Source organism: Pteronotus mesoamericanus, unplaced genomic scaffold (genome assembly GCF_021234165.1).
Source record: "Pteronotus mesoamericanus isolate MK-2021 breed Mesoamerican mustached bat unplaced genomic scaffold, CSHL_Meso_final contig_55, whole genome shotgun sequence".
Taxonomy (NCBI): domain Eukaryota; kingdom Metazoa; phylum Chordata; class Mammalia; order Chiroptera; family Mormoopidae; genus Pteronotus; species Pteronotus mesoamericanus.
In genome coordinates this window covers 8024221-8042021 of record NW_026555198.1, presented here as the reverse complement: position 1 = coordinate 8042021, position 17801 = coordinate 8024221, and the positions used below count along the sequence as shown (strand labels likewise).

Below are 17801 nucleotides of genomic sequence, written 5' to 3'. Positions count from 1 at the left end.
AGGCATATACTAGCTTTTAAATATATTAAGGCATCTGGGGCAAGGGATAACAGGGGGCAATCAGGAGACAGAATAAAAAGCCTAGGAATGAACAGTTTGGAAAGGATATAAATGGGAGAACAAGGCTTTGAAAAGAAAATAGCAATATTAGATTTTAAATGTAATAAAAGTTTAATAAAGGAACACAAAAGTGTAAGTATTAACACCATTTAATATGATGCCAAGAAAAATTAAAATGTAGAAAAAGCAACATTTATAAAAATGAGATTAAATATACCAAAATTAAAGATGAAAGATACCATACTGAAAGAACACATATAATGCCAAGAGAAATAACAGCAAAACAACGATCATCTAGATATATTCCCTTTGAAATAGCAAAGTGAAAGAATATATTCTACAAGAGGCTAGAAAGAACAAATAACATAAAGTAAAAAGAATCAGATTGACATCAGACCTTTCGACAAGTTAGACTGGATGTAAAAAGACAATGGAGTAAGATTTTCAAAGCCCTGAAGGAAAAGATGTCTGACCTAGAGTTTTATATGCAACCAAATTGTCTTTTGAATATTATAGCATTATGGGTACAAATTTATATGAGTCTGGTCAGTCTGTAAAAAGTCATCAAGCTGTATACCTATGATATTTGCATTTTTCTGCATATATATCATACTTAAACAGTTAAAGGAGTCACATCGCAAGATGTCAGAAAAGGAAATCCCAGTACTTTTTCTTCCAAGTAAACACCAACTTAACGATATATGAACCAAAATATCTTTATGAGATTTCCACTTTCCAGTTAACATGCTTCAGTGACCTAATGGCAAAATCAAGAACAACTGCACTGAAACAGGTAAAAAGATCAATTTCACTATTCTACATGAACTCCTCCCCTAAGCTGGAAGAACTCAGCACCAAGACAGATCATCCCATTCCGCAACTTCTCCACCAAGTAAAAAGAGAGTGAAACATGTATGCAACATTCCAGACTGCAGAGAGCTACCCAAGGTATTGATTTCTGTCTTAGCTCACTAATTAGGTCTGATGGAACCAGAAAAATTTGGATGCCTGGGGGCAGCTAAGAACAAAGGAAAGCAGTTGGTTTGTTGCTACAGTTAATGTGGCTTTCCACAATTGGGAGGAGACACACAACTTAAGGCTCCCCTCCTGATAGTGAAGAACAAAAAGTGGAACATGAGTCCAACATCCCAGCCTCCCTGAGTGCTGCCTGATGGGTTGATTTCTGTCTTGCCTCACTTGCTGCTCTGACAAAACAAGCATAGTTTGGATGCCTAGAGGATACTGGGAACAATGGAAAGCAGTGAGTGGCTTGCATATTCAGCATGATCAGAAGGTACACAATTCGTCCAAGCTGGTATGGTTCAGTGGACTGAGTGCGGGCCTGCAAACCAAAGGGTTGTTGGTTGGATTCCCAGTCAGGGCACATGACTGGGTTGCAGGTCAGGTTCCCTAGGAGGGGGTGCTCGAGAAGCAACAACACAGTGATGTTTCACTCTTTCCTTCCCTCCCCCTCTCTCTAAAAATAAATAAAATCTTTTTTTTAAAGAAGGTACACATCTTGAGGCTTATACTATAGGAGGGAAAATAAGTGAAGCATGCATCTAACATTCTAGTTTTTCAGGAGGCTATCCAATGGACTGGTTTCTGTCTTGCCCAACTCAAAGCACTAATTAGAGCTGGCACAGTATAGATGTCTGGGGCAGCTGAGAACAAGAAGTACCTTAGTGATTAGCTACTGTTTTAGAGAACCAGCAGTACATAGACAGTCACAAGAGAAATTGAGAGATTATAAGGCCCTGAAAAAAGGGAACCAACAAATCTCTCTAACTACAAATCTATAAATGCAAGTCCAGAGAAGATACACCCATGGGCCCCCAAAATCTCTAGCTAGAACGAATGGTGAACGTTCAGTGCACACAGAACATTGTCCATGATAAATCACTTATTAGGTCACAATACAAATTTTAAAAAAATTTAAGGCTGACATTATATAAAGTATCTTTTCTGCCCAATAGAATAAAACGAAGTTAGTAGAAGGAAAATAAAAATCAATACCACAGTGAGTTATCACTTCACACCTGTTAGGATAGCAATTATGAAAAAATAAAATATAACAAGTGTTGGTGAAGATGTGAAAAAATTGGAACCGCGTGCACTGTTGGTAAAAATTTGGTGCAGCTGCTATGAAAATGGTGTGAAGGTACCTCACAATGTTAAAAAATATAACTAACATATGATCCACCAATCTCAGATCTGGGTATTTATCCAAAAGAATTGAAATCAGTATCTTGGAAAGATTCTTGCACCCCCATATTCATTACAGCATTATTCATAATAGCCAAAATGTGAAAGCAACATAAATGTCCATTAATGTATGAATAAAGAAAATGTATACACATACAATGGAATATTTTTTTAGCCATAAAAATGAAATCCTGTCACATATGGCAACATGGATGAATCTGGAGAGTATCATGCTAGTTGAAATAAGCTAGTCATACAAGGACAAATACTCCATGATTCCATTTATATGAGGTATCTAGTGTAGTCAGACTCAGAGAAGCAGGAAGTAGAATGGTGGTTGAAAGGGACTAGGAGAGAAGGACATGGGAAGTTGCTGTACAATAGGTACAAAGGTTATACAAGATGAATATGTCTTATAGATTTCCTGTACAACATAGTGCTCAAAATTAATAGTGTACTGAACACTTGAAAAAATTTTAAGAGCGTAGATCTAACATTAATGTGATTTTTACCACAAAAAAAGTTAGAAAACATGATAGAGGATATGGCAGGCAGTGGAAGCATAGCATTTTCATCTCCTTGAATTACCACATTACAAACAGAATAACTGTATAAAACCAAGAACAGAACTTCTGAACATTTACAACAAAACTGGGATATAAGAAATGCCCCTGACCCTCAAAATGCAAGCACAAGAGAAACCACCAACAGCCACATGATCTGAATGGTATCGGCAATTCTGTGATAAGCAGAGGCCACATGCAGACCTGAGGCCAGAATAACCACATAGCATTCACTGTAAAACTAGTGGCCAAATTAGGAACAGGTGAAACTGGAGGAGCTTTTTTACATCCGAATAGTGAATGAATGCAAAGGCCTGCCATAGTATGTTCTGAAGAAGTGGGAAAGTCTAATCCTATGAACTTTTAAAATTGACCAAAAAATCTTCCTTTCAGGACACAATGAGGAGAGACTGCTAAAAGCTGAATTAAAATTAGGCAGGACAAGGACAATGGGAGCAAAGGAAAAGAAAGCCCAGACAAAAGAAAGGAAGGGAAAGAGGGAAAGGATATCACAGAATACAACACAAAAGGGAGCTATGTGAAGTTAGAAAAGCCAGCTGAACCAAGCCTCCTTGTAAAAGTTTAGGCAAAGTCATTTCAAATAAAAATGAGAAACAGAAAATGATCACGATCAAACCCCATACAAACTTAGTATAAAAACACAAAATAAACAAAATCACAGCACAATAGACAAGGAAAGGACAACAGAAAAGCATACTTAAAACAATCAAAATAAGCTAAAATTTGTTAAAAAGAAACAATATATGAAAGAACATAAATCAAAACTGAATAAACTCAGAAATTAGATCAGAGAACTCAAAAACAATTATAAATTTTAAAACGCCACATATTAGAAATAAAGCCCAAATTGGAAAGAACACAAGGAAATAAACAAGAGCAAATAAACTCAACATACAATGTCTTAAGAGAAGCTGAAGGCAAAAAGGAAGAAAATGGCATTAATTAAAAATAAATTAGACAAAAATGGATTCAAGAGAAAATGGCCTAATTAAAGATAGGAAAATAAGATACAGCATATGAATAATAATGTACCTGAAGAAGAAAATTAAAAGGACAGCTCTCAATTTCAAAACTTACTACAAAACTACAGTAATTAAGATAATGTGGAACTGGCAAAAAGACAAAACATAGATCAATGGAACAAAATTAAGAATTCAGAAATAAACCGATACATGTATTGTCAATGTGAATTTTTACAAGTGTATCAAAAAATAGAATATTCTTTTCAACAAATGGTCTTGGAGCAACTGGATAGTCATGTGCAAAATATGAATTGAACCTCTTAGGTATATACACACAAAAAAAAACTCACCAAAATAGACTGATAACCAAGTTATAAGAAATATAAATTATAAAACTCTTAGCATGCATACATAGGAGAATTTTAATTTTTGATTTTGTTGCAAGTGTTCAGTACACTATTAAAGGCCAGCAAGGACTTTAAGGGGCCTTTGATCTTCTGGGGAGTCTTTGGATGGAGACCCAGCCAGCCAGTGACACTTTAGGTGTCACATCCAAAAAAATCTTTCCCAAAATCAATGTCAAGAAGCTTTCTCGTACATTTTCATCCAGGAATTTTATGGAGTCAGGTCTTATGTTTAAATCTTTAATCTGTTTTTTAAAAGATTTTATTTATTTATTTATTTTCAGAGAGGGGAAGGAAGGGAGAAAGACGGAGAGAAACATCAATGTGTGGTTGCATTTTGCGCACCCCCTGCTGGGGACCTGGCCTGCAACCCAGGCATGTGCCCTGTACTGAGAATCTAAGCAGCAACCCTTTGGTTCACAGGCTGGCATTTAATCCACTGAGCCACGCCAGCCAGGGCTAAATATTTAATCCATTTTGAGGTGACTTCTGTATATGGTATAAAATAAGGGTCCCATTTCTTTTCTTTTGTTTGTTTGTTTGTTTTTTTGTACATAGATATTCAGCTTTCCCAGCACCACTTATTAAAGAAATCATCCTTTCCCTATTGTGTATTTTTGGTACTTTTGTTGAAGAGTAGTTGAGCATATATGCCTAGGTGTTATTTCTGTGCTCTCCAAATTACTGCATCGGTCCATGTTAGTTTTAGGACTCCAAAGCTGGCTTCAGAATAGATGGGAATTGTGTGTCCACTTGCTCCTGCACCCAAACTGGATTTACAGCTGATCTGCCGAGCAATCAATCTGAACACTCAACTGAAACCTAGCTCATATGAAATATTATAACTAAGGATTACAGTAGATGCTACTGTAAGAGGGGTTGAGATATGGAGGTGGAAAGTCCTGCACACAGGTGAGGCATTAGCTGCAACACAACATAGATATCGTGGCTGCGGAGCTCCCTCCCCCTAGGAGGCAGGGGTCTTGACCCCATGCAGGATCCCCAACCCAAAGCAACAGAGACAGGAGGAGGAGACAGTAGTGTCTGGTGGTGGGAATCACTGGGGATTCACCCACTGGGAGACTCAGAGTGCACCCTCCCAGTGTAGCGCACTCCTGTTGTTACAGCACCAGCCTGGAGAGTTCACGATACAGGCACTGACTGCTGGAAAGGCCACGCCGCCATACTCAGGTCCTGTGGAGAGGTCTGCTGGATTTGGCCAGCAAGGACTTTAAGGGGTCTTTGATCTTCTGGGGAGTCTTTGGGTGGAGACCCAGCTGGCCAGTGACTTAACTAAATGGCTTGGGAAGGAGGACTGGTTTACTCCATCTCAGTACACAGGCAGGCGCCCCACGCCCCACCCCCAACACGTGGGGCTGCTCTTGCGGCAGAGTTCAGAGGCGCAGAGGAGCAAGACAGGGCTGGGAATTTCGGCCCACTCTGCAGTCTTCAGAATCGTGCCATGCAAAGCTGGGACTTTAGGTCCTGCCCTGCTGAGACCAGCCAGGCAGAGAGGTCGGAGTGCTGAGCAAGACTGGGAATTTGGACCCCGCCCTGTTTCATTTGGTGGTGAGCTGGGTGCAGCACTGTGCTGAGAGTTTCAGACTGTGTCCCCTCGGGAAGTTCCTATCTGAGAGCCAGGTGAGTGAGTGCTGAACTGCTTGGATACTTCACAGAGAGGCAAACCCAGTCTCAGTTCCTATTACCCCTGGAGGGAAAAGAAGTGCCCATCCCCCTTCTACAGGTTTGCAGGAACCACCTCCAATGGAAAACTGTTTAGATCAGCTGTGCCAAGCCCCAGATATCCCTGCTAGGTACACATCCATAGGGAAAAAAGAGCAGCTCAGAATGGAGACTTTCAAAGTATGAGACCCTTGAAGGCTACTGCCTGGGATGGGGACAGAGAGCTTTAGCCTCTTCCTGTGGGCTGAGCCAGCATCACATTACCTGAGTGGTGGGCTTCAGACCACACCACAGAAGACTCTTTTGACCTGTCCCCTTTAGTCCAGAATAATACTGAGGGGTAAGTTCATAGCACTACAGGCCTATCTCTAGAAGCAAGAAAAATCTCAAATAAGCAATCTAACCCTACACCTAAAAGAACTACAAAAAACAAAAACAAACAAAGCCCAGAGTAAGTAGAAGAAATAATAAAGAGCAGGGCAGAAATAAATGACACAGCGGCTAAAAAAAGCAATACAAAAGATCAATAAAACCAGGAGCTGGTTCTTTGAAAAGATAAACAAGATTGACAAGCCTTTGACCAGACTCATCAAGAAAATAAGAGATGATCCAAATAAAATGAAAAATGAAAGAGAAGTAACAGCTGATATCACAGAAATAAAAGGGATTGTAAGAAAAATATTATGAACAGCGCTGGCTGGTGTGGCTCAGTGGACTGAGCACAGGACTGCGAAGCAAAGGGTCACCAGTTCGATTCCCAGTCAGGACCCATGCCTGGGTTGCAGGCCAGGTCCCCCATGGCGGGGGGCGTACCAAAGGCAACTACACACTGATGTTTCTCTCCTTCTCTTTCTCCCTCTCTTCCTCTCTAAAAATAAATAAATAAAATCTTTAAAAAAAGGAAAGAAAATACTATGAACTATATGCCAAGAAATTGGATAACCTGGGCAAAATGGATAAATTTCTAGAAACATACAGTCTTCCAAAACTGAATCAGGAAGAATTAGAAAACCTATATAGACCAATAACAACAAATTAAATTTAAGCAGTAATCAAAAAACTCCTAGCAAACAAAACTCCTGGACCAGATGGCTTCACTCACTCAAAGAAGATCTAATACCTATCCTTCTCAAACTATTCCAAAAATTTCAAGAGAAGGTAAATATGTTATTAAACTTTTGTTTTTCTCCTGTTAATCTGTCCTTTAGTACAGGGATGTCTCAACCAAGAACCCAAAAGGAGGAGAGATTATTCTTCCTCCTCTACCAAGCAACAGGCTACACCATATAACCTAGGTATGTAGTAGGCTATATCACCTAGACTTCTGTGAGCACGCTTCATGATGTTCACCCAATGAGGAAATCACTGTGAATGAAAAAGTGGCCACATACTATATCGGAGAAGCCCAGAGGAGACCTGCGTGGAAGGCCTTACAAACTCAAAGACCAAAAGTAACCACAGAGGATGATCTAAACATAAAACTTCCTAACTAAAAGGGAGTCATGGCGGGTAGTCATGTCCTGGGCCTTTTGCTTCTTTTTATTGTATTTTTGCATCTAAGATAACATACTTTTGGAATGACAGAGTACTCTCTCCTTTTCCAGACCCCTCAGGGTACACCCACCACACCAGAACCCCTCCACATTGTTAATCTGTTCCCCCCCCCCACCGAATACCATATCTTTGTGCTGTAAATGTTAATTATTAACTATCCTGTACCCACCGCTGTCTCTCCATTTTACTCTTTATCCAATCACAGAGATTTACTCACTTTTCTTTCTCCTACTTCCCTAATCTTCTACCAATGAATTTCATGGAATCCCTCTTACGTTTCCTCCTTTCATTCTAATGTATAAAATAAACTGAAAAACTGCCATCCTCTGAAGCATTTTCTCAATCTGTTGAGATTTTGCTTCCTAGCAATTATCATTTAGCTCAAGTAAATTTATAAAAATTATCTACAACTTTGGACATTGATTATGTCAACATTAACTAACAACTGTGGACCAAAAAAGAGGTTCTATACAAACTAACCTCACAGGGTAATTTGATCGTAAATTCCTAACTGGGCAGGTCATGGTGGGTAGTCATGCACCAGACAAAAAATTTCTTTGCTAAATGGTCTATCTTTGCCTTAAGCAAACCCTGTCCTTTACTTCTGTGCATCTAGATTAACACACCTTTGAAATGCCAGAGTAACAATGTCTTTTTAGGAGACTCAGGAAGGTTATCACCCTGAGAGTATATAATCTTGCTAACTATTCTGTAATCCAATCCCCGCCCCTTGCTTTCTTCCACTTTAATGTAATCTTCCTTATGTTCCCTCCTTAATTCCAAAAGTATAAAAGAAAATGCAAAACTCATTCTCAGGAGCATTTGAGATCTTGCTTCCCAGCAACTGTCACCACTTTTGCTTAAATAAATTCTTATTAAAGCTCTCTACAGGTCTGGATGTTCTTACATCAACAAAATGACATGTACATAATATATTGTTGAGCTTATAACATATAGAAATGCAATATATTGGCCAATAACATCACAAAGAAGATGAGTGGGAACACAGCTATTTTGAGATAAAGAAACGACTCCAGATGGTAACTCAAACACAAGAGAACAAATGTAAAGAACTACAAATGATAAATGAAAATTAATATAACAAAAGCCATAAATATTTACTTGTCCTTATATCAGCTTCTTTAAAAGTCATAAAATTATATAAAGTAATATTTATGACAATGTATTATTAGGATTGTAATGTTTCTAATTGTAACATAAATAAAACAAAGCAGAGAAATGAACTACAGCTATACAAGAGTAATGTTCCTATATCTCAGTAGAATTAAGTTATAAAATCCTTAGAAGAAAACAAATGGGTAAATATTCACAACCTCGTATTTGCCAATGGGTTCTTAGCTGTAACATCAAAAGCTTGACCAACAAAAGAAAGAAATTTGACTTCTTCAAAATAAAAAACTTTTGTGCTTCAAAGGACACTATCTGTAGAGTAAAAACATAACCCACAGAATGAGAAAATATTTGTAAATCATATATCTGATAAGGGACTTGAATCTGGATTACATAACAAACTCTCACATCTCAATAATAAAAGACCAATCATCCAATTTAAAAATGGGCAAACAACCTGAATAGATATAGATATGGCCCATAAGCACATGGATAGATGATAAACATCTTTAGCCATCACGGAAATAAAAATCAAAACCACAATGAGATAACACTTCCCATCCACTAGGATGGCTTGACTGAGTCAGATAATAACTACTGGCAAGGATGTAGAGAAATTGGAACCCTCATACACTTCTAATGGTAACGCAAAATGATGTAGTAACTTTGAAAATGAATCCAGCAGTTCCTTAAATAATTAAACATAAAGTTACCATATGACCTAGCAATTCTATTCCTAAGTATACACCCAAAAGAAACGAAAATTTATGTGTCTGTCCATACAAGACTTGTACTTGAATGTTTATTGTTGTATTATTCATAACAGGCAATAGATGGAAACAACCCAAATGTCCGTCAGCTGAGGAATGCATAAAATCTTGTATATCCATATCATGGAATATTATACAATGAAAAACTATAAAATATTTCATACATGCCCAACATGAATGATCCTTGAAAACATAATGCCAAGTGAAAGAAGCCAGTCTCAACTTCATGTATGTGAAATGTCCAGAATGGACAAATCTATAGAGATTGAACACAGATTAGTATTTGCTTAGGGTAGGTGGGGGAGAGGAATGGGATGTGAGAGCCAAAATGGTAACAGGTTTCTTTTTGAGGTAATAAAAATGTAAATTGACTATGGTGACAGTGGCACATATCACTGAATATACTAAAATCCATTGAATTGCACATTTGAAATGGGTGAACTGTATGATATGTGAATTAATCTCAATAAATGTTTTATAAAGCAAATGTGGTATATATATATAATGGGAGTACTACTCAGTCATAAGATGAAATACTGCCATTTGTGACAACATGAATGGATCTTGAAAATATCATACTAAGCAAAATAAGTCAGACAGAAAAAGTCAAGAACCATATGATTACCCTCACATGGTATATAAAACTGAAAGCAACAAATGAACAAACAATAAAAAGTCATAGACCAGATAAAAGTATGGTGGTTACCAGAGAGGAAGGGGGGTAAGGAGAAGTAGTAAAGGGGATCAAATATATGGTGACAGGAGATTTGACTTCGGGTGGTAAACACAAATGCTATATGAGATCTGTATGAAAAAGTCCCGCCATTGTTAATATAACAGCGTGTATGAAATCAATGTACCCTGGCAGCCAAGGTGAGTGGACTGGAATGCTCATGCAGGAACAATGACTTCTCTGTACTAGTCAGTGGAGGCGGTAAAGGCCATTGAATGAGCGTGTGTACTGTGTGGCCATTGCGTTCAAAATGACTGAGCGAGTAGAACAAATCTGCATCAGATTTTGTATTAAGCTTAAACATTCCTCTGTGGAAACTATTCAGATTCAGAAGGCTGCAGCTATGGGCAGCTGGTGATTGGCAGCTTCGTCATGACAACGTGCCAGCTCATGCATCGTATCTTGTGCAGAGTTTTTTTGTGAAACATCAAATCACCCAGGTGACATACCTCCCCTATAGCCCAGGTTTGACATCCTGCAACTTCTGGCTTTTCCCAAAACTAAAATCACTTCTGAAAGGGAAGAGATTTCAGACCATCAATGAGATTCAGGAAAATACGATGGGGTAGCTGATGGCAATTATGAGAACGGTGAGATCCCAGGGTGCCTACTTTGAAGGGGACTGGGGCGTCGTTGCCCTAAGTACAAAGTTCATTGCATCTTTTATCTTCTTCAATAAATGCATGTATTTTCCAGATTACATGTCTGGATACCTTTTGGACAGACCTCGTATATAGATGATGAATTACAGAATTGTACACTTGAAACCTATATAATTTGATTAACCAATGTCACCCTAATAAATTTAACTTAAAAAAATAAAGTATATGATCAATACCAGGATCAAGAGTCAAGGATGCTTTAAACTTAAATAAAAACTGCTGGAGATTAACTATATAATGCCTTAGTTTCTACCATTTAAATATTAATGAAATGAACCTAAAATTCCATCATTCAAAATTCATAAGTACTTTTAACTAAAATAGTAGAGAGGCAACTGTATAATAAATCAGTACAATTTAACTATTATCACACAAAATCTTTCAATTTTAAGAAAAACTTTTATGTTTAAAGTGTTTCCCTTTATTACTAGTGCACTAGTATTATTAGACCTTTACAATTCAACAAATATTTACTGTGTGCCTAGTGTCTGCCAGAATCTTATTTACCCTTCTTTAAATACCTGACATACAAAAGGCAAAAAATGAATGAATGGCCTTAAAGGTTGTAAATTATCTAGGACTTAGTTTCCTTTTCTATGAAATTAGAAGGGCTGAATATAACATTGTCTCTTATGGCAGCGTTGCTCAATAGAACTTTCTGCAAGGATGGAAATGTTCCATATCTATGTGACAATTCTGCCCTTGGAATGCAGCTAATGCAATTGTGGAATCAGGCTTTTAATTTATTTTTCTTTAAAAATTTTACTTATTTATTTTTAGACAAAGGGGAAGGGAGGAAGAGAGGGAGAGAAACATCAATGTGTGGTTGCCTCTCACATGCCCCCCACTGGGAATCCAGCCCAGACATGTGCCCTGACTGGGAATCGAACTAGTAACCCTTTGGTTTGCAAACCAGCACTCAATCCACTGAGCCAACCAGCCACATAAAGCTAGTTACTTCCATATTGCACACATGCTCCAGGACATAATCCTCTGTGAAAAACACAATTATAATGCATCCTGGTAATTACGTATGTGTGTATATATAAATATACAAAAGTACATAAAACACTATTTCCTCTAATATGTATAATGCACTGATACTTCTTATTCTACTGAATTTCATCCTTAAAAAAGTGCTGATCCAACCCACTAACATGATTTATGAACACTGTACTAAGGCTTCTTTCAACTCTAAAATATTCTGCTATATATTAATGATTGTCCTACAAGTATGCATTCAATATTTACCTTGTAATCTTAATCACAAGTCACTAATTAATTTGAATGTGCCTCACGTTATATGGGGTTCTACTTTATTTTTTTTAAGATTTTATTTCTTTTTAGAAAGAAGGAAAGGAGGGAGAGAAAGAGGGAGAGAAATATCAATGTGTGGCTGCCTGTCACACACCGCCTACTGGGGGGCCTGACCTACAACCCAGGCATGTGCCCTGACTGGGAATCAAACCAGAGACCCTTTGGTTCGCAGATCGGCACTCAATCCACAGAACCATACCAGCCAGGGCTCAGGCTCTACTTTAAAATTTTATAATCATTCCCTTTATCTCCATGTTAAATTCACATTTTTTAAAACATGGTAAGAGTTGCATACCTCTAAGAAGTAGAAAACAAAGGAAACATCTTTCCCTTTTTTTTCACATTATAGCAATGGTAACCAAAGGAAATGATACGGTATAGAGAAGAGACTAGGTCAAGTGGCAGAGATAGTGTTCACGAAAAGAGAGAAAGCTAACTTTTCACTGTCATCACCTTCTCTGAAATGCCTAATGACTTCTTTTCCCCCTCATTCTTCCAGCCTAAAAAGTCCTACAAATTTTGTTTTAACTCCATTTGGTTTATTAGAGGAATACAGAACAAGAATGGTTCCCAGAACATCACATGGTACAAACTTTCAATGATGAAGTGTTTTTAAAACCTTAATAAAATGACCTGGCTCGCTTCTCTAGCCTAATCTGCCACTTCTATCTAGAACTCCTCACTAGTCTAAACCATATGCAGTTCTACAAAAGGTCCATGCTCTCTCTTACTGCTGGGCCTTTGCACATGCTATTCCCTCTTTCACTAACTTGTAATGTTTCAGGTCTTTGCTTACTATCAATCACTGAAGGCAATTTTCCCCACCTTAAGATTAGACTTAATGGTTCCCATGTATATCCTCTAGTACTTTGTACCTCCCTCATCATTGCACTATTGTAATTGCCTATTTACTTCATCTATTTCCCCTACTAGATTTTTTTTTTGTTTTGAGAGAATGTTTATTAAAGCCGGGGACACTGAAATGTGGGATTGGAAAAGAAGAAGCAACAAGACAGAGCCTAGGCGGGGCTGCTTTGGTTCTCTAGAAACATTATAGGGAAGAAATAGGCCTAGGCTGGTCTACTTTGGCTCACTGAAAAGTCAGAGAAAACGAGGCCTTGGGGACAGGGTCTAGGCGTTAGCTCAGGAGGAGCTGCCACTGCCCTCTGTTCCCTTGGTTGCAAGTCTAATGGGGACCCTCAGAATTTAGGAGTTGCACGCCTGAGAAGGATGAAGAAGGAAACGGCATGGGCATGCTCCCAAGAGGGGGAGCGCACCTCCCCTACCAGATTATAAACTCTTTAAATTCAGAGCCTATATTTTGTTGTGTTCACTGCTATAAAGGTGTTCATTAATTATTGAATGAACAAATTCATTGCACTTGCCTAGCGTCCCCTATTCTCTGTGCTCCGAATGTTCTCCCCAGTCCTATCACCAGCTCTCTAATCTGGTCCATAATCATCACTATGTCCTCTGGATGTCTACAGCCCTTATTGATTATACTGTTCATTTGCTATTTAACCTACTACCTTATTTTTTATGCATTAAAAGAGTAACTACCCTGCCCTGGCTGGTGTGACTAAGTGGACTGAGCTCCAGACTGTGACCCAAAGGGTCACAGGTTGGATTCACAGTCAGGGCACATGCCTGGGTTGCAGGCCAGGTCCCCAGTAAGAGGCGCGTTTCTCTCCCCCTTTCACCCTCCCTTCCGCTGTCTAAAAATAAGTAAATATTTTTTAAAAAAGAGTAACTACCTTGTTACTCTTGTAATGCATAGATCCAATCGCCTTAACTAAATTGACCAATCTTTAAGGCATTAAGGTATCTGTGTCTCTTGGTACCATTATCTAGCATAGTGCTATGTACATACATTAAATATTTGTTGATGAAGGATCAAAATTTTAACAGGCTGTTTCTCAAACAATATTAGTAATACTGATGAACAAGTCGTGACAATTAAATGTTTTTGTCAATATATAAAAATTAAAAAGATACACTGAAGTGGAGCAAATATAAATAATAAAAACCTGTTCTTGAAAGATAATAATGGACACATATTAAGACGCACTATAACCGTAACTACATTTATTAAAGATAAGTAGCCTTACGGCTTCCAACGCGACCGGCGTACACAGAACAGTATTTTCAGATCAAAGGACAATCGTGGTTACATATATATTTAGGACAGTCTATGTTTTGGAGAGAAAGATAATTACAGTTTCGGCTTATCAAGAAGCCCGGTCAGCAAGGGGGATAACTGGTGCCAACTCAGTTTGCCGCTTGTTTAGACCTAACTTGCTGTCTTATATTTAAAGTGCTCTCCAAATGCTACTTCCGACTGAGTAAAACCTGAACCTCTGGCAAATTGGTCCCAAATTCCATCACTAACTTTGGAAAGTAGCCCAGTTTACCATGCATTTACAAAGGTAAGAAGTATGAGAATGGTGTCTACCGTGTATCTTAAATTAATATAATACAGCGTAAATCCTGCGAGTCATCGGCGTTCCAGGTGACCTCTGTTTGGAACCTCCTGTCCCATTCCCATTTGCTTATGTACTCCCAAAGGTTTTCTTCACCCCTTTCTCAAATTACTAATCCTAATGTTCTTCACTTACTGCTGCTCTGAGTTAGCCCTGACAACCTTTCTTGGCTCTTTCTCTGACCCGAGGTTGTGAATGCTATCTTTTCCCCATAGGTCCCCCCGTCCTTCACCCTACTCTTCCATGTGAATGGCATCTCACCTGGGAGGTTCGAGCGGTTCCTGGGACGCCGGGCTGACGTGACCCCCATTGCGAACTTGATCCGCTCACAGACACTAGAGGCCGGATCAGAATCGAGAGGCGCAGACGCTTTTCGAAAGCAGCCGCCGCTGCAGCCCAGCGCCAGGAACGTATCGCGAGCAGCGCCATCTTGAGCGAGGAAAGAGGAACCGAGAGCAAAGAATTGTGGGATGCGGGAGGACTTTACTCGTCTACCTTAATCGATTCTCCACTCCCCTCTCTTTTTCCCGGGGCCCAAGACCGGAAATAGTTTCTCTTAAGATTCAGGTTCTTTAAACGCAACCGCTTTTTTTTTCCCTCTAGGGCGGGCCTTTGAGTGTTTTTCTTACACAACAGGAAACGTCAGAGTAATACTGCCTTTTCCTCTTTTGCTACATTTGCCACCTAAAATACAGGACGCTCAGTTAAATTTGTATTTCAGGCAAACAGTGTATTTTTTTTTTAGTACAGGTATGTCTCAAATATTGAATTTGCAAAATCTGGCAACCTTGTCTGGTCCGTCAATTCGCTCTTCTCTTACCTCCTCCAACTCAGTGCCACACTTCACTCTGTAGTTTCCCTTTGCATATTTTTGTCTTCACTCTCCTATGCACAAACGCTTAGGATAGATCAAACTACAAATATTAATTTCCCCAGAGAGGAGGCTTCATCCGAGGGATTCACTGCCTCTCCGTATAGTAAGCAATTTTATTTGGCTGATTGGGCAAAACTTGGGGCAGTTTTCGTTTCGTCTGTTGCTTTCGGGACAGTGTTACACCCACACGGCTTTCCAAATTAGCACTGCCTCTCTAGCTCTTCCCTTTCTTCACTGCAGCGTCCTTAATTATTTCAAAAATAGCTAGATTGACTGAGGGATAGTAAAGCGAAATCCAGGTTTAAAGACATGTTTATATTCTTTTGTCAATGCTGTCATTGAACAAAATAATGTCGAAATATGTTTACGTTATCTGGAAAACTGCATTTCTAAGGATAAATGTTACTTACATTAAAATCTGGAGACAGTAATGCAATTGCAATTTTATATTCAGTGCTGCGTTCTCAAACCTGCCACACAAAACAGGCAAATAATTATGAACTCCTTATGTAGAAGCACCCTGGACTAATGATAAGTCTGATGAAGACAAACAATATGCCTGGCCCAGGCAGTTAGCTTTACTTTGTTTCAAGGTTCATATTATACTCCAGGTTTTCAGGTAAGAGGATATTTGAGTGGAGTTATTTATAAACACAAATTTTCCAATGGAAGGGAATTCCATATAAATGAAATGACATGCCAAACAATGATAAGGCATAGGAAAACTTTTCCAGGTTCAGGAGTTTAAGGAGTGTATGGCAGAGTAGTAGGAGATTAGCCTGGGTGAACAGAGTCCTGATGGTGAAAAGGCTTCTAAGGAGTTACTAATTGATTCTATAGCCAGTGGAGGGTTTTAAGCAGGAGAGTAACATGGTCAAATTTTATGTACATTAAACCACTATTGTTTAAGTGGGAAGGTGGAACTGGAGGGAGTTCAGATCGAAGTCATGACGTTAAATTAAGTCATAAAATAAAGGCTTCTTAACAATGCCAGTAGATCAATTCCTAAGATATTATGGATCTGGAATTGAAAGGACTTAGTGACTAATTGGATGTTTCTGTCTTATTATTGTCTTGTTAATAGATCAGTAGTAGCCTCTTTTATTAATGCCTATATCATCAGTGTATTCAGCATCTGTTCTGTTAGAGAGCAACACTCTACACTGGAGAAATCCTAGATTCTTCCCATGATTTCTATTAGGGCTGAATACTGCCACTGAATCTTTCTATTCTGGTAAGACATTGTCCAGTACTGCTCTAACTTTGTAAAAATGCAGAAACCTATACAACATATACAGAGTCCAGCACAAATAACGACACTTTTTTATTACAAAATCTTTTATTACAAAATCATAAGCATGTAATTCTATAACATAACAACATCATGCTCAAGCATACCATATGACATTTTAGGTGAAATGTTCAAATTAAAACTATAAATCATTACATCCGTATTATTATCCTACCAACCACACTGAAACAGGTGTTACTTGTCCTAGACCATGTATTTTGTGAGAAATAGATATAATGTGACAAAATGAAATCTCTAACTTTTATATATTCAGAAACTCTCATACATGCTTTCTTGCTGGATCTTAATAACAGGTTTGGAGGGGCATTTCTCATTTCTAGTAGATAAAGAAAACCAGGGCCACATGGCAACAGAATCAGAACTAGAACCCTGCTTGGTATTCTGTCTGCCCTTCCACTGTTCTTTACACTAAAGATGTTGCCTACATTTAAACATAAGATTTAATTGAAAGTCTCCAAAAGCCATATAGAATCATAAGGTTTTTAGTCAGGCAAGACCTCGGAATTCTGAAACATATGACCCTTCAAATGATTTCTCAGGATTTTTGAGAGGTTTCATTGCAATCGCCTATAGGCATTATTGGCATGGGACAACAGTTGTGAGGTCTTTTAATGGAGTGAAAATATTTTTACTGAAGTAGTGCTCATTGTAAACCAAGTCCTCTGATTAAGAAATGTGAATAACATTGGAACACACAAGTAGTTACTCTATGATGAACTAAAGTGGGCAAACATGAGCTAAATAAGCCAAAGAAAGTTTCCAGTGCACCCAGAAATAGAACATGAAGCATAGTGAGAGTTGTGCACTGCTGGAGAACATCAGCAACAGACAGGCCAACTTGGCCTCCAGCGACTTGACACGTAAGTGTCCCAAATAAAGAGACAGGAGCATGCAATCAACGCCTTTACAAATAGCTGTTGCAGATACAGATCACATGCACTATATTCACGTAATTATTATACTATGTATGGATATAGTATTTTATAATTTACAAAGTGCTTTTTCATGCCTTATTTAATATTCTCATCAATCTTGGAGAGTAGATATTATTTATTAATATTCCCATATAT

General features: G+C 38.4%; 1 protein-coding gene across 1 annotated transcript in view; it reads right to left on the bottom strand.

Annotated features, from left to right (window-relative positions):
- The window catches only part of ABCB7 (ATP binding cassette subfamily B member 7), a 97531-nt gene extending 82535 nt beyond the window's left edge, over positions 1 to 14996 (bottom strand). The window contains exon 1 of the mRNA XM_054579572.1: positions 14807 to 14996. Within this exon, the coding sequence (XP_054435547.1) occupies positions 14807 to 14974 (168 nt within the window). The 5' untranslated portion in view covers positions 14975 to 14996. The remainder of the gene's footprint in view (positions 1 to 14806) is intronic.
- Between the last annotated feature and the right edge of the window lie 2805 nt (positions 14997 to 17801).